Source organism: Gossypium hirsutum, chromosome D12 (assembly GCF_007990345.1).
Source record: "Gossypium hirsutum isolate 1008001.06 chromosome D12, Gossypium_hirsutum_v2.1, whole genome shotgun sequence".
Taxonomy (NCBI): domain Eukaryota; kingdom Viridiplantae; phylum Streptophyta; class Magnoliopsida; order Malvales; family Malvaceae; genus Gossypium; species Gossypium hirsutum.
Genome location: NC_053448.1, coordinates 46,408,002 through 46,427,524, shown reverse-complemented (window position 1 = coordinate 46,427,524; position 19,523 = coordinate 46,408,002). Strand labels below are relative to the sequence as shown.

At 31.2% G+C, this 19,523-nt stretch overlaps 1 protein-coding gene across 2 annotated transcripts; it reads left to right on the top strand.

Moving 5' to 3' along the window:
- Positions 1-13,628: 13,628 nt before the first annotated feature.
- LOC107946186 (nudix hydrolase 13, mitochondrial) lies at positions 13,629-17,523 on the top strand. Of its 2 annotated transcripts, none has more exons than XM_016880415.2 (6): positions 13,629-14,380; positions 14,462-14,542; positions 15,514-15,628; positions 15,748-15,831; positions 16,783-16,932; positions 17,070-17,523. In XM_016880415.2, the coding sequence occupies exons 2-6, from the start codon at positions 14,472-14,474 to the stop codon at positions 17,316-17,318; spliced, it is 669 nt and encodes a 222-aa protein (XP_016735904.1). In that variant the 5' UTR covers positions 13,629-14,380; positions 14,462-14,471; the 3' UTR covers positions 17,319-17,523. The 2 variants fall into 2 exon arrangements, with proteins under 2 accessions (XP_016735904.1, XP_016735903.1); XM_016880414.2 differs by having other exon boundaries at positions 13,769-14,380; positions 16,783-16,953.
- Positions 17,524-19,523: the final 2,000 nt, after the last annotated feature.

The window sequence follows — 19,523 nt, the reverse complement described above, 5'->3', positions numbered from 1 at the left end:
CAAGTCATTCAAATGGCTAGTCTTAACAAAACATCTATTTTCCAACATTGCCCAAACTAACCTATACATGCCATTATAACCAGAATTAATTTACTATTTATACCGAATGAGCCGTTGGATAGTGTGAATCTGCTCTGACTAGCTTCCAACCAAAACAAGATGCCGAATTACTATAAAACATGGAAAATAACACAGAGTAAGCATTTAAGCTTAGTAAGTTTATATAACAAGAAAATTAACTTACCATTTAATCACATTTAATTTAAGCATGCTAATATAACCAAATCAATTTGGCCAAAAGCCTAAACACATACCATCCACATGTTAGCCATGTAACACTTTCAATAATCAATACACATGGATGTACATAATCATTAGGCAAGATTCATATACAGGTATCATCCATCTCATATTTCAATATATCATTAATATCATTTCTATGTAATTCAAGTATACACCCTTAATTGTTCATTTCGAACTCATATTGTTTCATGTCAAAACTTTACCTGTTGAAGCATTTAAAATATCATAGGATACACGGGTAGTACACACGAAGTGTACAAATCTGTAATCCGTCAATCCATGTACTTGTATGTTTATACAAGCATGTAAACGGGAAGCTCTTGCGAGCCAAATATCGGGAAGCTCAAGAGAGCTGTTAATCGAGAAGCTCATAAGAGCCAAGTATTGGAAAGCTCAAGAGAGTTGTGGTGTATCCGCAACACATGGAGGATTACAACTATATTAGGAACCCTTATGACATGTCATTTGTATCCTTCGGATTTCTAAGGTTAAAACAGGACTCGATAATTATCAGATATATGATCATAATTATACATGGCAATTTGTACAAATCACACACAACAATATTCAATTTAAAACATTTAAATATACAATTTAGTTACACGAACTTACCTCGATAAGTATATGTAGATACCAAGGCTACTAATCTAATACTTTTTCTTTGCCTCGATCTAACTTCGTATTAGGTCTATCCAGATCTATACGAATTTTAATTCAATTTAATATAATTTATATTCAATTTAATCCAACACACATCTTTGGAAAATTACTATTTTACCCCTATACTTTAATTAATTACAATTTAGTCCCTAGGCTCAAAAAATGAAATTCATACAATTTAATCCTTATTCAAGCCTAGCCAATTTTTATACATATCAATAGCAGCCTATGTATTTCACAAAATTTAGAATTTTTCCATAAATTTTTCATCTTTTCAATTTAGTCCCTAATTGACAATTTCATCAAAATTCTCTTTACAAAAGTTGTTTATCTAACAATAACATTTCATTTTCTATCATAAAACTTTAAAGTTAAACTATACTCATCAATGGAAAAACCCTATTACTTTAACGGTTTTGCAAATTAATCCCCGAGATAGCTAGATTAAGCTATTACGATCTCGGAAACATAAAAATCATTAAAAATAGGAAAAAAAATACTTATCCAAATGAGAAAAATAAGGTTGCTAAAACTTAAGCTTCTATGGCTAGGGTTTCCATATTTTTGATGAAAGATGATGAGAACAGATGATAATAATTATTTAATTTATTTATCATCTTTTTATCATTTACTTTCCAAAATTAACCTTAATATTTTCTTCAATTTCTAATGGTGAATAATCATACTTATCCACTAACTCCTTTAAATGGTCTATTTGCTATATAATGACCTTCAATTTTAAATTTCATTGCTATTTGATACTTTTAACTACTAGAATTCAATTTTCACACTTTATGCAATTTAGTACTTTTTATCAAGTTAGGCATGTAAATGGTATTTATACGATATTTCTATCATACTGTAGATCAAAAAATAATATTAAAATAAATTTTCTTCCGACTTCAGATTTGTGGTCCCGAAACCATTGTTCCGATTTCACTGAAAACGGGCTGTTACATAAGGGCTGGTTTGTAATGGCCATTCATTTGGCCAAATGCTTTGAATGAGCAAGGGTCGAATGCCCGAAGTTCAGTTTCATGTATTCTTGCTAATTGGTTGAGGTTGATGTCTTGTGCAGAACGTGCACTGTTACTATGGTTTCGACCTCTCCAAAACAATTAGGTGTATGTCTCTAAAAAACACGTAAATTCATGCAAAACTGAATGTAACAGTCTTGGCAGACGGCGTGTGCCTGGTCATATGGGCCTATTTTGAACATTCATTAAGGCCACATTTGGGCCGAATGAGGGAGTTTAGTAATATACCAAAAACTATTATGTATATTGTCGTACGTAAGTTTTCTAAAAGCATGTTAAAACATGTAAAACTGTATACTCAATTGTATGTTTGTGTGTACGAGCAAGTCTCTATTTAGTAACTCCAACTAAGTTTATATGCATGTCTCTAATCTATAAATCTGTATGCACTATTGGCATGTTTTCGTTCTGCTATGTTCATAAATGAGCATGATTAATCTTAGTGTATCTGAATATGTGATTTGATGTTTGCATGTGCATTGGGGTGAGTTATAAATATAACATGGAGGAAGTTCTGGTAGATTATGTTAATGATTTTGGCAGTTAAATTTCATTATCCGTATCTGGTGATTTTTCGCATATTATCTGGTAGTTCGACTGTATGATTTTTCAATATTACATTAATGTTAATCTGATGTGTTGGTTGGATGAGTACTTAATAACCCTAATTGGTGTGTTGGGTGAACGGAGATGGTGTCTAGCGATTGGGGGTAGGAATTATTTGTAGGACATTGCAATGCTAAGCATGCCTTGTATCTGATATTATTCTGTAATAAGTTTTGTCTGTGCATTATTTGACTATCTGTTATTTTTTTGGGCCATGACACACATTGGGCTTTTAGCTCACCATATTATTTTATCTTCTCAAGTAATCCTCAGAATTAAGATTGGACAGCGTACGAAAACTCTGATTCAAATTCTCATAAACAAGCTGATTTTTAAAGGTTTATTTTTATTTTAAAACATAGACTGTTTTTCTGACCGTTGATAATTTTTTTGGACTTTTTCATTGGTTTTGGGCTTTTATTGGGGTTTAGCAAGTTAGTTTAATTAAACTGCAAGATTTCTCTCTTAACTAAACTGGTCGCACATTTGTTTTCAAAATTGATGAATTACGAGTTTTTACTGTTGCAAATCAAAATAAGCAATTGAGTTTCCGGAGGAATGATTAAGTTAATAACCGTTAAATAACAAATGTGCAACCATGAAGATTTTTTAAAGTAAATAAAGCAGATTTTACAAAATTATTTCCACAAGATCAAACATTTTTTAATAAGGCAAGCTTTCTTCTATTAATCTCTAAGATCCGGTCGTAACGTCTAGGCCGGTTTGGGATGTTACACATAAAATATTTGTGTTTAAATTTCTTGTTGGTATAAATTTCACATTTTATCTTTAAAATATATTTTATTAAAAAATTACATTTTTTATATTTAATATATTTTTTAATTTTAAAATACACGGTGACAAGAATCAGAAGATAATTGAAGCAACCAAACAAATAAGAAATCTAACCCTTATATAAAATATTAATAAATAATTTATAAGGGAATGAAAGTTAATAACAAATTTAATTACGGTAGGTCGTAATACTTACAAGGACCCAAAGTCTTTTTTTTTTATAAAGTTAGTTCAAACAAATATATTCAATTCGCTTCGATTTAAATTTGATCTCACTCGACTGAATTCAAAAAAAATTTAAATCGAATTAAAATATATTCAATTCACTTCAATTTGAATTTTATCTCGTTTAACTCAACTCAAAAAAATTTTAAATCGAATTAAGATGATAAAATAAAATTTATCAACTTGATTAACTAGAAATAGCATTATGTACTTCTCAATTAATTATAATTGATGCCTGCATTAAAAATTGACGCTGGATATGGACAGGTGGGTAGCTGCTGAATCATCAACTGGACCGGATAAGGGCAACAGGGCATGATACCCCTAAAGTTTGCACGTGGGTTGACATTTGGGCCTATTTGCCGCCCATTTTCATTATTTAACTAATCTTTTAATACGGCTCGGTTGACTTCAGAGTAAACGGCTTTTGGCCTGATGTAAAAAGGATCGGATCAAGTCTTATTTCTCCTGGATTCTTCTACAATGTAATTATATCACCTAATCAGCTCTAATATTATTAGATGCTTTACTGATATTCATCACATCTATATCTATATTTATAATAATTAAGTTATACATTATAGTAGTTTCTATCGTAAATGGTGTGAAAAATCATTAAAGATATAGATGGTTCATGCATGAATTAGAGAAATATCCCTTTAAAAAAAAAGAAAAATGGGTTAATTTCTAGAATATTTAGGGAGATAGACCGATTTTAGAGAGAAAAAGAAAAAATGTGTGAAAATGTATCCTGTTGGACGCATTTTCACTGCCACGTCAGATAAAAATGCATCCTACAATATGCTCTTTTTGATTTTTTTGATATATTAATTATTTTAGTTATATGGTTAGATATTAGTGATTTTATTATTGAGCTCGATTCCTTTTTTACTCACATTTTTATTTTTCATTTCATATTGTTTCAAGCTTCTTCTTTTTGTTATTTTTAATTAATATTCTTATCACACTAGTTTTTTTGGTTAGATGATTAAATATTAGTGATTTCATCTTTGAGTTCTAAGTTCAATTCTTCTTTTAAGCGCATTTGTATTTTTTATTTCATATTGTTTCAAGCTTTTTCTTTTTCTTCTTCTTCTTCTTCTAATTTTAATTAATAAATATATTTTTTTCAATTTTTTCAATTTTTAATTCATCTTTTTAATTAATAACTCTTTAATTTATAAAATCAAATAATTATTGCAAATATCGTTATTTTTAGTAAATATAATTTTTATATGTTTAATATTTATTTTTCAATCTATATCATGAGTGTAGTAAAATTTAGTATTATATATGTTTGTATGTATATTTGAAATATTTCACATGTAAAAATATTTGAAATATCATATCCACAATGTAGATGAAAAAACAATGATATTTAAAATATTTTACGTATAAAAATAATAATGATATTTCAAATAATTATTTTATTTTTATAATATTAAAAATCACAATACCCACAATATAGGTGAATAAAATAAATATTTGACATATAAATATTATATATAAAGAAAAATATATAAAAAATTAGTTGATGTTTTTAAAAACTAAAATATATTTAACATAATGATAAATATAAAAAATATATTTTTATTATATAATTATTATATATTATATATTATATAATTTATTTATATAAATAAAGGAGTTATTAATTTTAAATATTGTTAACATAATGATATATAAAATATATATTTATTATATAATTACATATTTATTATTTCATTTTATAAACAAAAGAGTTATAAATTTAAAATAAAAAACTTGAAACAACATGAAATAGAAAAGTACAAATATGCTTAGAAGATGAATAAAATCTAGGACTCAAAGATGAAATCACTATTATTTAACCATCTAACCAAACGAGCTAATGTAATAAAAATATGAAATAAAAAATACAAATGTTAGTAGGAGAAGAATTAAACTCGAGACTCAAGGATAAGACCACTAACATTTAACGATCTAACCAAATGAGTTAATATAACAAAAAAGTCAGAAAGTACACCCTGTAAGACACGTTTTCATCTGACATAGCAGTGAAAACACATTCTAAAAGGCACATTTTCTCTTCCTCTCTCCAAAATTGGCCTATTTCCTTCTCTTTTTTATCTTTAAATTTGACATTTTTATCTAATTTGCTCAGTGGTTCACGCCATAAGTAGTGTAGAGAGCTACTAAGAATGATGGTTTCTTTTTGTTAGGAGGGCATTTGAGTAGAATGTTGTCTATATAGTCAATCCTATTTGTTTGTCCCATTGTCTTAATACTGAGGTGAGGTGCTTGGCATGGGTCCCAGTCATCAAGTGCCCTACTTTCTTAGGTGTAGGTGATAGAGTGGAAGATGTTAGCTAAGAATATTGTTGGAGTCAACTTAAGGGGACTTTGTGAGGTGATCGGACGAAGTGTTTATTAGGTCCGAGGAATTGACGAATTGATAGGTGCTGACAAGAACTCTTTCTCATATATCTTTATGTGATTATGTGGGGCTCACCTTGTGTGATTTGGTGCTTTGGCGAGGTAAGGTTGAGATTATTCTCTCAACGAGGTTGTAAGACCAAGCTTCGTCGAGCTTTTCCTATAAGCAGACAATGAGTGATATGAACAATTGCCCCTAGACGAGAGTTGAATCTCTTGTGGGGCTTTTGAGATTTTTAGAGATGCCTGAAGAGATTTAAAATGTCATGATTATTACCTTTGAATATTGTGCCTTTAAATTAATTGCTTTTGGACACATGTTTGTCTTTAATTAGTGTTTTTCAAAATATGTCGCATTTTTGTTATCATCATTTTGCTTTGTCGCTTTAACTTCTTATCTAGGTACTTATAAATAAGGCTCTTTTTATGACTTCAGGGCTTGTACCTTCTTCTTTTAAAGTTGTTAATCCTTTTTTGTTGTCTTTTAACCAGAACATTTTTTCATTTTCATTTTCTTCATTCCTTTACGAGAGCTCTATCATATCGCTTTTTCTTCAAATAATCAAAATGTGTCATTTTTTTAACTCTATTCTTTTATTTAGCCAGTTGTTAAAGAAAATGTGATGGCAGAAACAATATCATTTTTAGTGTATGTTTGATTTGTTTAGAGGTTTTGATGTTTCTGTATGGTTAAATGTATAGATTTATACAATACAATATATATTTCACTGTATATATTTAGTGTATTTTTATTTAGTTAGGTGTATAATGTTTTTATAGGTTGTATAAGTGTCAAGATAATATTTGTTTTGCTTTAATTATTGTTTCTATCATTAATTGGGGTTAAAATATATAATCTAATGTATTCAATTTATATATTATAGTAGGGACTTTATCATTAACAAGTAGTTGGGTATAGTGGTAATGTACATTATAGTCCTAAAAGGAGAATATAAGTTCAAATCTTGGAGACAACATTGTTAAATACAAAAATCTCGTATACTATAAATTGAATCCTTCCAATAGAATCATTTAGTTTTTTTTTTCTAATACATGTTAAAAAATATCATAAAATTGTAATAATTTTTTTCCACATTTTGATATTCCAATAGTATTAACATCTTAACCTATTTCAGTGAATAAGGAAAAGCATGTTCAAAGAAACTGAGAACTGAGACAACCTCCCAATGAGTTGGATAGGTATATGAAGCATAAATAATATAAGTTGTCCAAGGTATATCTGTGCAATATATTTTTCCTTTATTGTAATTATTACGATTTTTTATTCAAACTTAGTTTAGTAATCATTAATTATTGAAAACTTTTATTCTCATTTGTATCAAATTGTAACGCCCCAAAAATCTCTTATATATATCTATTTTCGTGTGTTTGTGACATAAATACATGTTTGCTTCAGTGGTTAAGTGTTTTGGAAAGTGTTTGAGAGGTCCCAAGTTCTAGCCTGAGCTTGATTAAAATTTTGTTTTTAATTGAATAAATCCCTATCTTTAGCCAGTAGGCTTATAAATAAATGTTAATAAAATATGTTAGAATGAGCTTACTGGTTTGGTGGATAAGTAATGTGTGCCAGGGAGTGTTTTATTTTGCTGCTAGTGTCGTGTGGGTGTTTTAGTCTAACCGAACTAGAGCTGGAGTGGAATTTGAATTAGGTGGTTAAGGGAGGGGTGGACGGTTTTTGGGGAGAAAAGTAAATAGTGGAGGCGTTTGAGTTGGACTGGGATGCTGAGTGGTTGGAATGGATGTGATTTAGTGGAGTAAATCAAGGAGTTTGGGGAGTTACCCTTTGATTCCGAAAATCTCTGCAGAACTCTCATTTACCATCTTTCATTTTTATTTTTTTCTTCTGTCTCCATAGTCGAATTCTGTCCCTTTCTTCCCCACCCCCTTTTCGTTTTCTCTTGACTTCAATCTTCCTGTGTTGCTGCCGAGATTTCGAGTGCTTCCCCTCTACCTGCCTAATTTTTCCCTCTCCACCTTTTCTTTTTCTTTTATTTTCAGCCGAAATCCCTCATTGCTGCTTTTTCCCCCTCCAATTCTCTTTTTTTTTTGTTCTGTTTAGTTGCCGAAATTTCAAGTGTTTCCCCTTATCTTTCGTTTCAGTCTATCTGGCTCCTCAGCTTTTGTTTCCATGCGATAACGGTAAGTAGTGTTTTTGTGTTTTTTTAGTTTTCGGAAGATTTTGATTCTGTTGTTTGTATATAGGGGACGATTGTGAAGCGATTTTTCTTCCCAACGAATTGATTAGTTGTTGAATTCGAGATTGGGTACGCTATTTGCAGGTTGCAGAAGGTTAGGAAGTGCTTAAGCATCGAGAACGACCCAGGTGTGTAAACATAACACTAAAAGCGGGAATTGGCAAAAAGCCAAAAAATGTGTTTGTCGATGCCACACGGGCGTGCGGCCGTCGTGTGGTAGGCTGTGTGATCGAGCATGGGCGTGTGATCGTCAAGGCTGGTCATGTGCAATTCATAGGCCGGGCCGAATTGGGCTGTGTGGGCCACATGGGCGCGTGGGCCCCACACGGGTGTGTGGGAATATTAGGCCAGGCCGTGTGATCCACACGACAAAGGCCATTTCGGGCCGTACGGGCTACACGAGTGTGTGGGCCTCACATGAACATAAAATATGGGCCTGTGGAACCATTTTCATTGTTTGACTGCTAAGGTTGCACAGGTCGCCCAAGTCGACTGTGAACCTACTGAAAGGTCGGTAAGTTTACCTAGACCCCTAATTGACTGAAATGACTAAACGACTGTTATATGTCTATATGAGATAGATATGTATGTTTGTACTTTGAGCATGCTATATACTCTATACTGTTTATACATGATACCATGACATGACTGTATGATGCATTATATTGGGTTTGGGACTAATATTGATTGGAGGAAGTGTACTGAAAGGCCTTGAGCCTAACTTACTAGCAGCTCAGCTGCAACTATTGTCTAGTGTCGCATTCGGTACTATTTGGAGTGTAGGGATGTGTGTGGGTTGATTATATCCCCACTGAAGTGTAGGGTTGGACGGAGATAGAGTGTAGAGGCTGGCTGGGTAGGACCTGTATACTGTATAATCTGTTACTGTACTGATTATTGTTACTGTAATGGGCCAATGTCCAAACATATGATTGCTTTTGTGCTAAGATGGGCTAAAACCCAAACTGATATTGTCTATGATACTGGGAAGGGATTAGGCCCAGACTGTGATTGCTTCCTGCCTATTTGCTTTATATGGGATTACACACTGAGTTTTCGTAAACTCGCCATTCTGATTTGACTGTACAGGTAATCCCCAGACATAGGCGGATCGGTGCGACGGAAGATTCAGCGGTGGCCAAACGATCTATTTAATTCGACTTAGTACTTATTTATGATTTCAATTTTATTTTGGGAGTATTTTGCTGTAATAATGGCCTCTTTGGATTTTTACTTTTAATTTGGGGTTTCTATTGTTTTGACTTACAACTGCTAGTAGTAGGGATGATCGAGTTTTCAAAATGAATCAAACGTTTTAACAAAATACGCACAAATATGCAAACTGTTTTAAAAAGCTTCCGCAATAAGTGACGTTTTGAAAATTAATAATGTTTTGAAAGAGAATAACTTTTGAATATGAAATGGATCGACACGTCTTAGAATTAAGCATAAGAGAGTGTAAAGAAGCGATAAAGAAATAAGGTTTTTGACGACAACTCACTTTTTGAAAAACACTACCATGTGACATTGCCAGATTCGGCCATAACGTCTAGGCCGGGCTTGGGGTGTTACACAAATCTTTATTTTAATTATTATGATTTGTATTAACAATTATTTGTATTTGTATTCTCAAGCATTTATGATGTTTTTCTATACTGGAAAACAGTAAAAATAAAATTAAGAATTTTTTTTAATTTTGAATTTTTTATCAATTAAAAAAGTATTATGCTAAAAGTGTATTCAACTTTAATTTATTTGGACTCAAGAATTTTTATATATCATATTGCTAATGCAGGAAGCATAATCTTCTTATTTATGAGTTGGGGAGGAACTAGGGGTAGTTCTAGACATTGTATTCAAAATAACAGATATGATCAAAATTTATAATGATATTGTTCAAGAAAACTTTATATATCATGTAATAATTAAATAAAATTATATGCTATAATAACTAACAATTATTAATTTAAAAATTACAATATACAATGATCAGTTACACGAATTAAACCAATTTTAGTTATAATATTCAATTACACGAATAACATATTGGATATAATAATAATAATAATAATAATCTCCATAACTAAATTATATTCTAATTAAAATATTTAAATTAAATCATCAATTTATTTATCATATTAATTCCTACAAATACCATTATATTTTTTAAAGGAAAAATTATTAATTCATTTCATGAATGAGACCATATAATTTAAGGGGAAAAAATAATAGGTAGTGAAGGACAAGGTCCACAAACACAACAAAGCTTCAGCCTCAATATCAATAGAATATTATGACGCGTTGACAAACATGCATAAGTAAGACTAAAAAATGTGCCATAAGAGTAGACGAAACTTCTAAAAGTGAAAACTTATTAAACAATAGAAAACAAACAAAAAAAACATATAAAACTTAAGATAACACGGGTCCAAACCTACTCGTGAAACCATTTATTATTCTAAAATACTCTCAAAATAGAAATAAATTAAGAAGCCGGCGAAGAGCCACCCACTTTCAAAGAGTAACTGTTGGTAGTTGATGGAGTTTTAGTGGTGACAGACACCGTCATCTGTCCATCACAACTTATGAAGATAACAAAGATATCCATAAAATAGATCTGTAAAGTGGAACGAAAGACGTAGAATGAATGAGAAGAAGAAAGAAAGAGAAGGTAGCTAGTTTGAAAGCTGACATCATTATATAAAAGAAAGGAAAAAAGGTTTAAGGTTTGAATTTTAGATGGGTAAGTTAAATTGTAAAATAGCCTTATATTTATAACTGTTAATTCCTTATTTGAGTTAGCACTATGAAACATTATATATATTAGTTTAATGTAATTTGTCAATGCCAAATTTATATAAAAACAGTATTGTGGTTATATTATATATGTTACTCATTTCTTACGTTTAGTATAACATCCAATGTTAGTGCAGTGACATTGATTAAGAATACTATTTTAGAATCATATTAATTTCCATTTTGGGATCAATTTTTTTAAATTCCTTATAATAACCAAAATTGTCATTATTTAGTACTAGTTTTCTTAAAATTAATGTTAATCTCTTTTTTGTCACTAAAAATTCAGAATACAAATCCGCAAAATTAAAGAATAATAATATCATTATTATTAATTACTAAAATTTATTTACAATTTTTTAAACAATTTTATAGGTACACTAAATACTAATTATTACCATTTTGTACATTCAATAAACAATTAAGAAAAACTCACCTTTTAAATTGCTATATTATTCCCTTTGATTTTTAATTATTGTAAAAAGGGTATTTTAATTATTTACTTTAAATTTTATTTTAAATGTTTCTTTAATGTTATTAAATATTACCATGCTTTTTTTTAAATTACATATAAAATTAATTATTTTTAAATATAAATATTATATTTATATGTTAATTGAATAGTATAAGTACTTTTTTTAACACATAATATTTTATAAATCATATAGATAATCTTATTATTTCAACATTGTTTTATTGGAATTCATTTTGATATTTAATTATTATAATTATATAAATATGTATTATGGTAAAACATGTAACTATCCAATAATAATTAAAATACTTTGTATTATTCTAAGACTTTAAACTTATAATATGCTTAACCCATAAATTGATATCTAAATTATTTTTTTTCAAATTTATACCTCAATTAGTCAATTAAAAAAAGCTTAACCTAGAAATTCATATCCCTAGTTGGTATATAAACTTGTTTTTGGACACAATAAGTGATATCTAAATTATTCTTTTGTTACCTAATATTGTTGATTTTCTTTTTGGTGAATTATAATAACAGAGCAAAGCCCAAACAACAAACACGACTAGTACGGCTCGAACCCAGACCACATCTGGTGTGATGAACACCTTTAACCATTAAGCCATCATATGAGGTTCCTAATGTTAAAATTTTTGTATAAAAAATTTAATAAATACACACAATTAACCTCGCGCGCACACAAAAATAAATATAGTTAGTCTTCTAAATGAATAAATCATGCCAATCGCAAACTATTTCGTTTATTTTGTTTTCAATAAAAAACTTTAGAGAGTGTGTCAAAACATTTTCGATGGTCAAATTTCTTATAAATATCAATGAATTAATTTTCTTTATTTTTAACCTATAATCATTTTATTCACATTCATTAAAAAACTATATTTTATGTCTTTTCTATCATAGAGTGTGCCAAAAACTCATATTTTATAAAGTATAATCAACCCATTTATCACGTTTAATAAATTTTACATTTATTTATTATAATTTTTATAAGATTTATTAACATATATGGGGTAATTATTAGATAAATAGGCAGTGAAGATTTTTATGATCTGTTGGGGGTTTGAAATTTTATCATATGTCTTATTTATTTTATTTTTAATTTTTTAAATATACAAAATAAAATCTCAATCCGTTTGTGGAGTTAAAATTTTGTACCGTTCATATATCAAATAATTATCATATATAACTTTGTTTCAAAAAAAAAATATCATATATAAAATTACAAATGGGTAGGGAACTAGTTTATTGTAAACATTGAAACGAATAAAAGAATTTTAAGGAGAAAATTGGTAAAGCTGATGAGAAATCTGGTAAAAGTAGTTTTGGATTTAATTTTTTTTTTAATTTTATAATTCTTTTGCATTTCTACATATATATTTTTGAGAATTTTTAATTATTTTATATTTTAGATTTTTAAAAAAATTTAAAACTTTCATAACAACACCATTATTGTCACGTGTTAGAATTTCAAAATTCAGAGTAGTCTTAACTTAAATAGAGTGGTGACTAAAACTCTTGTCAAATAGTTGTTTGTCACAAATTTGAACCGTGTTATCTCATCTCTTACCCCTTATATTGTATTAAAAAAAATTGAAATAATAATTTGCTAAAAGAACATAAGTACAATGAAGAAGTAAAAGAAGTTCTAAATTTATTTTTTCTTAACGTTATTAATTTTAATTTTTACTAATATAATTTATAAATTTAAATCCTTAAAATACATTATCAACGGACGAGTAGACGAAAGAATTAAGAAACTAAATATAATTAGACGAGAAGAGATTGTATAAAACTGTGATTTTACATCATCACTATCCCTTCCCAATAAGACTATAAGAGAATGATAAATCATAACTAAAAATGCTGAATATGAGGGTCTTCTATTGGAAAGGGATAGAAAATCACAATTTCATCGCATCCTTTCTTCTGATTAGACTAGAACAGTTGTTAAAACTTTGTTACTTTTAAGCAAATATTTAATTCAAAAGTCTAAATGCATATATAAATTATAAGACAAAAAATGGCTAACTACTGTTTTTGGTGATATTATAAAAGGACAAGTTTTGAAGACGCTTGTTGATGGCAAGCTTTTCGTTGTTTCCTTTGGCCTTTCTTCATTTGCCTATTATTCTCCAATCAATTTGATGTAAGTATACTGAAGTTTCACATTTATCAGATCAGCTTTTAATAATACAATATCACAAACCAAGCAGTGCATATGAGGATTGCTTAGGTCCTGGGATGAGTCAGACGGGACCTTGGATGACGTGTTCGTTCTAAAATACACGGCCGAAATGGCCCTATCAGCTCACCATTATTATATAAACCAAGAGTACGAAAGAAGAAGCAAGTTGGAAAACATTGCAGAAAAATCTCAAACCAACAACTTTTTCTTTCCTTTATCTTTTTGTTTGTTCTTTTGGCGAAAGGTGAAGTTCATGAAGAAGCTTCATGGTTCTATCCTATTCATCCCGGAAAAGTCACAGTTTTGAATACAGCCGCAGTACCAAGTATTTTTAATATTACTACGCTGGGTTACTTTTGAGGCCGGTTGTTACGTTGTTGATTTGGTCACAGCTCTCTCTCTCTCTCTCTCTCTTTCCTGTTGATTTATAAAAACACCATTGTTGCCGATATTGACTTGCTTGCTTCCTCATCTTTCCTATTAAAGTCTCGGAGCATGACAACTATTTCGCTCCTTCTTTATATGCTTTCTCACTGCTTTCTTCTGCAACCCAAAACCAACCTTGTTGCTTTCACTTAAAAGGGTCAGGATTTTTCTGCTTTTCTCTTACTGAATGCAGCTCTTCATCACCCTAGCACCAATCCATGTAAATCACTTTTCTCATGCATTTTCTACTCGTTTGTTTAACTTAGTTATCTTTCTTCTTAACGTTTTTGGGGTGTTGCAGATAGTAGATCATGTCGTTTTTACCAGCACGAAAGGGGAGACACAGACAACGGTACCAGGATCATCTCAGACTTGTTGCTGGGTATATCTCAAGTTGATTCACTGCTTTCTAATTTTGACCTTCTTCCTTGTTGCTGCCTCATGAAAATTCTTATGTCAGTTCTGCTAACGCTCAAATAATGTGATTGTGGATATCTTTTTGGTGGTCGTGATATTTAATGTAGCGCACATCGTTTTAGATGAATAGGGTGCCTATTTTCTTCGTTAGAGGTGTTAAAAAATGAGTGGTTAGCATCCATCCTTATCTTACTGCCTTACTTACTGCTGCTCTATTCGAAACAGAAGAGAGTAAAATAACGACAAGAAGTGCCAAATTGTTGATAGTGATTTTACTTTTTATGACAATAGACTGATAAACAATAAAACAGAGATGGGCCATTGCCTTGACTCTCTATGTTCCCCTGTTATTGTCATCATATTTAATTGCGCCACATCCATTTTTTCTCTAAGGACGGAAAAGTTAAAATACTAAAAAAAGAAAAGAAAAGAAGGGTACATCTAGAAGTGGTCATGTTTTTAAACAAAAACGATAAAATTAAGGCATAATTTTTGTTTTTGAGGGAGTAGTATGGGTGACAAAACTTAAGATTTATAGGGTTAACAAGCACATGAATCTATTTAAATGCTGAAATTACTTTGTTAACTTCTCTGCCTCTTTCTGCTATGTTACTCTACATCTATTATGTGCTTATAGCATATGACGAATGGACACTTAGAAGATAGTTTTCTTGGCATAAATTAGAGGCGTTGATCACTTGATAATTTCTTTTTCAAGTGAGCTGCTAGTATTCCATTTCACTTTTGCTTTTTACCTAACGGAACACAAGCACGCTTAGTTATTAATTAATAAGTTAGTGGTAGTGCAAAGTATCATGATGAGATCAACTTACCGGAATCTTTACAAGTGGAGTAAAATGTAAATGACTGCAAAACTGTTTTGTTTCTGTGCGGCCTTCTTAACTCATATTTGGTGTTTATGGTGCAAAAACTTAGGTGCATTCCATACAGACTGCAGAAGGATGTCGAGGATAGTAACAGCAGTGTGACGAGCAGGATAAATGTTCTTATGATTTCCACACCAAACCGTGATGATCTTGTGTTCCCTAAGGTAGATACTTATCTTCCCACTCCATTTCCTCATTATATGCCAAACTGTTTAGTCTGATGTATTTATACGTAAACTGTATACTGTATGAAATTGTGATAACAACCTAGTGTCATTGTTAGGGTGGATGGGAAAATGATGAGACGGTTCATGAAGCAGCATGTCGGGAGGCCCTGGAGGAAGCCGGAGTGAAAGGAATACTTGATGTAGGTTTCGATATCCCTTCTTGGCATAGGCATCACTATCTCTTCTTACAGATTCTGGATACCAGAGTTATCTGACTTACTCTCCTTTTAATTATCAGTGTTATTAAATTAACCTGCATAGTTCATGTTGTTGACAGTCATAAACAGTCTTTTCTAAATTGTCATTAGCTATTGGCTTACATACCTAGTATGAAATGAGGAAATACTCGGGCCACAAAAAAGGAATTTAATTTGTTCGAGTGTGCTCAGTACCTTATCTGTTTCCTTGATTCATGATGCTAAATATCTTTGAGCAGTGCTAGCTGGTCTCGGTTTTGGTTGATACATTATTTTGAGATGAGTTCTTCAAAAGCATTTGACTCGTTTCAATTATAGTGGATCAATATTGGCAATTGATGAAAATCACGATGTACTTATGAATGGATGGAAACATTTATATATACGAAGGTTTTACTTAACAGGTTTATATGCCCTACGGCATGATGAAATCATTGATTATGGTTACGCCAAAAAAAGAAAGAAAAGAAAAAAAAGGGACTTGAGGCAAGTACACGGTGGTGGATTGTTGCTGTTAAAATTGTTATGCTGAAGCTGCAGGTGTTTTTCATCTTTTGCAAGTTCGATGAGAATGGGCTGTTGCATGTGTATGCGCCACTCATGCTAATACGTATCTTTATGGAAACTCCCCTTTTCAAATAAACATGTCTCACCAGCTGTAGTTCCTGCTTTCCATATTTCTAAGCGAACATTGGGTTGCTTTGATCCTTTAATCTTTTAAACACGTCCTCATTTGATGAAGCAGAAATTTGGATGAGGTTTAAATTCCGTCGCTTACATGTCTGTATTACTCATCGTACTTCACTGCACAAAATCATTGCTACATGGACCGGCATTTCTTACATAAAGCTGCGTTTTCATATATAACAATGGTGTCATTTTTACGTTATCCAGGAGGATCCACTGGGAGTCTGGGAGTTTAGAAGCAAGAGTAGACAAAACTGCTGCAACAGGGAAGGTGGTTGTAGAGGTTATATGTTTGCCTTGGAGGTGACTGAAGAACTTGACTCTTGGGCAGAACAGACAAGTTACAAGAGGCAATGGGTCAGTAATAAAAAACCTAAGGTTTAACATTTTTTTTAACCACGAATTTGTGTCCTTTCGATTTTTCACCACTTGAGCTTAATTTTGCTTCTACCAATTTGATGACTTCGACTGAAACTGTTTCATGTGCTTTACAGCTCTCCCCAGAAGAAGCGTATAAATTTTGCCGGTATGATTGGATGAGAGATGCTCTTCAAGTATTTTTAAGAGCCATCGAGGAGAGGGGGAGTAGGAGGGCAGAAAAGCTGGTGGAGCTCCCTATGTTTCCAGCGGCGGATTCCATGGCGGAGCATCAGATGTTAACATCAGCTGGTTGCTCTGAGAAACTACCCACCGTACAGCATCTTGAAGAGTCTTTTACTAATAAGTGTATTGTGCAGGGTTAATGAGTCCTAGAGAAATGTTATCAGTTAGGTGTTTGCCATCATTAATTAACTGTTGAATACCGTGTCACAGACAGTCTTCTAATCTCCTCTTGCTGGTGCAACTTCTGTAAAAAGATAACAAAGGTGGAGAGCAAACCGAAAACTAGAGTTCTTTCTTAATGTTAAGAGTTTAAATTATATAAAAATGATGTTAATTCTTACCCTACATTCTTTCACATTAAATCAACTCATCATAACACTTCAACTCTGTTTCTAACTACAACCTCAAAGAAATTCTCTACAGTTTCATTTTGGTGTTCTTACTATTTGTAATTGCAAATTTATAAGAAAGTGCAGTAACAGACACAAAAGCAAACATTGATATGTAAAGCTTTTACGATTAAAAGAAAAAAGAACATAAGAACTTAAGTCTTAAGCTACTCATCATCAGAGAAAGTAAACCAATCAAAGTTGGTTAGTTGATTATACACGTCACCCTAACTGTTAGTATATTAACTGAGTTGTAGTTAATTGATGGTTAGTGCTAATCAAAACAAGTTAAGATTATTGATCATCTGGTTCGATTGTTGTTTCATGATTCTTTGGCTTCCTTAATTGCTGCTACAATATTTTGTGATGTTGGATTGTGTGTATTATTATTGTAGCTATTGTGATACTGACCGAGAAAAGTGAACCAGATAGTTTAGATACTGCTGCAAATGTCCAATCTTCAAGTACTAAGTTTACCACCAAGAAAATCAATTTGATGTTAATTCTAATTTCTCGTTATGGCAACAACAAATTTTGTTGACCTTAAAGAAATAGGTTGTAGAAATTTGTTAATGGTTCAATAGTTCCTCATTCCAGATTTGTGATTGATGTAGAAGGAAAGCAAACTATTAACCTTGCTTCAGAAGAATTTGAACAACAACACAGCTCACTCCTTCACAACTGTTTATTGTGAGTGCAGGTGTTTTGTCTTATCTATTTGGGCATGTGCTTGTACGATTTGGGAAACTTTAGTGAGGCTTTACAACAACAAGACTACTTTTAAGTTGATGACTTTCGGAAAACAATTCCATGCATAGAAGGAAGGAGAGTTGACTATGTGTGAATTTCTTTTAAATATCAAGTCTATTTGTGATAGCTTGGCAAGGTGTGGAGAGTTGATTTAAGAGCGTGAGCATATTACAACCTTAAATGGGGTGCCACTTGAGTATGACCATAAAATTGTTGTAATTACCTTCAAGGGGTTACTACTATACCATTTGATGCTGAGACAATAAAGGAAAGTGTAACACCCCTAACCCGAATACGTCGCCGGAACAGGGTTACGGAGCATTATCAAAATTTACAAATTAATTTTCAGACATTTCATTTCATCTAGCATTCATATTTGAAACCAACCAAAATCAAAATATTAATGAGCCAACGTTGGCTAAATTAACTTATACATGCCATTATAACTAGAATCCAATCATCCAAAATTACCGATAAAATCAATGGATAGTGTGATATATCTCCGACAAGTTTCCAACCTAATCAAGTTTCCAACCCAATCGAGCTTCCAATAAACTGTAGGGTAAATAAAAAAAATAAATACGTAAGCAATGAATGCTTAGTAAGCTCGTGTAGTCTTTAATCATATTAGTTCTTTTAAAATATGAAATTTATACATATCAATGATAACCCAATATTGATACCACAATACCCATGAAGCTATATTCATCAACTTACAAGGTGAATAAATCCACAGTATCACTTAAACTTATTATCCCAAGCTTAGTAGGATTTTATATAACCTTAACTCTTGATAATTTCTTTATTTTCGTTTGCATTTCTTTACTTTCCACGCTTGTTCCATATGCATGTCACACAAGTCATAAACATATCATTCAACCATGGTCACAAGTTAGTCCATTTACCCAAAGCCTTTCCCGATCTGATCACATGATAAGTCATTTCATAAGAAAATTGCTTAATTTAAACTTTAATACTTTTTCATGAGCAGTAGCATATTTTCACTTAAATACTTACCAATTCAATGCATCATATAAATAATTATATTACCATTCAAGACAACTCCCAATATTTTACCTTTCGAAGAACAACTTACGGATATGAGTACATCGTTTTCAGAAGCCCGAAGGCTGAACTTAAGCTCATAAGAGCTAAACAGATAGTACACATGAAAGTCCGCAACAAATGCTGAACCTCAGTTTACTT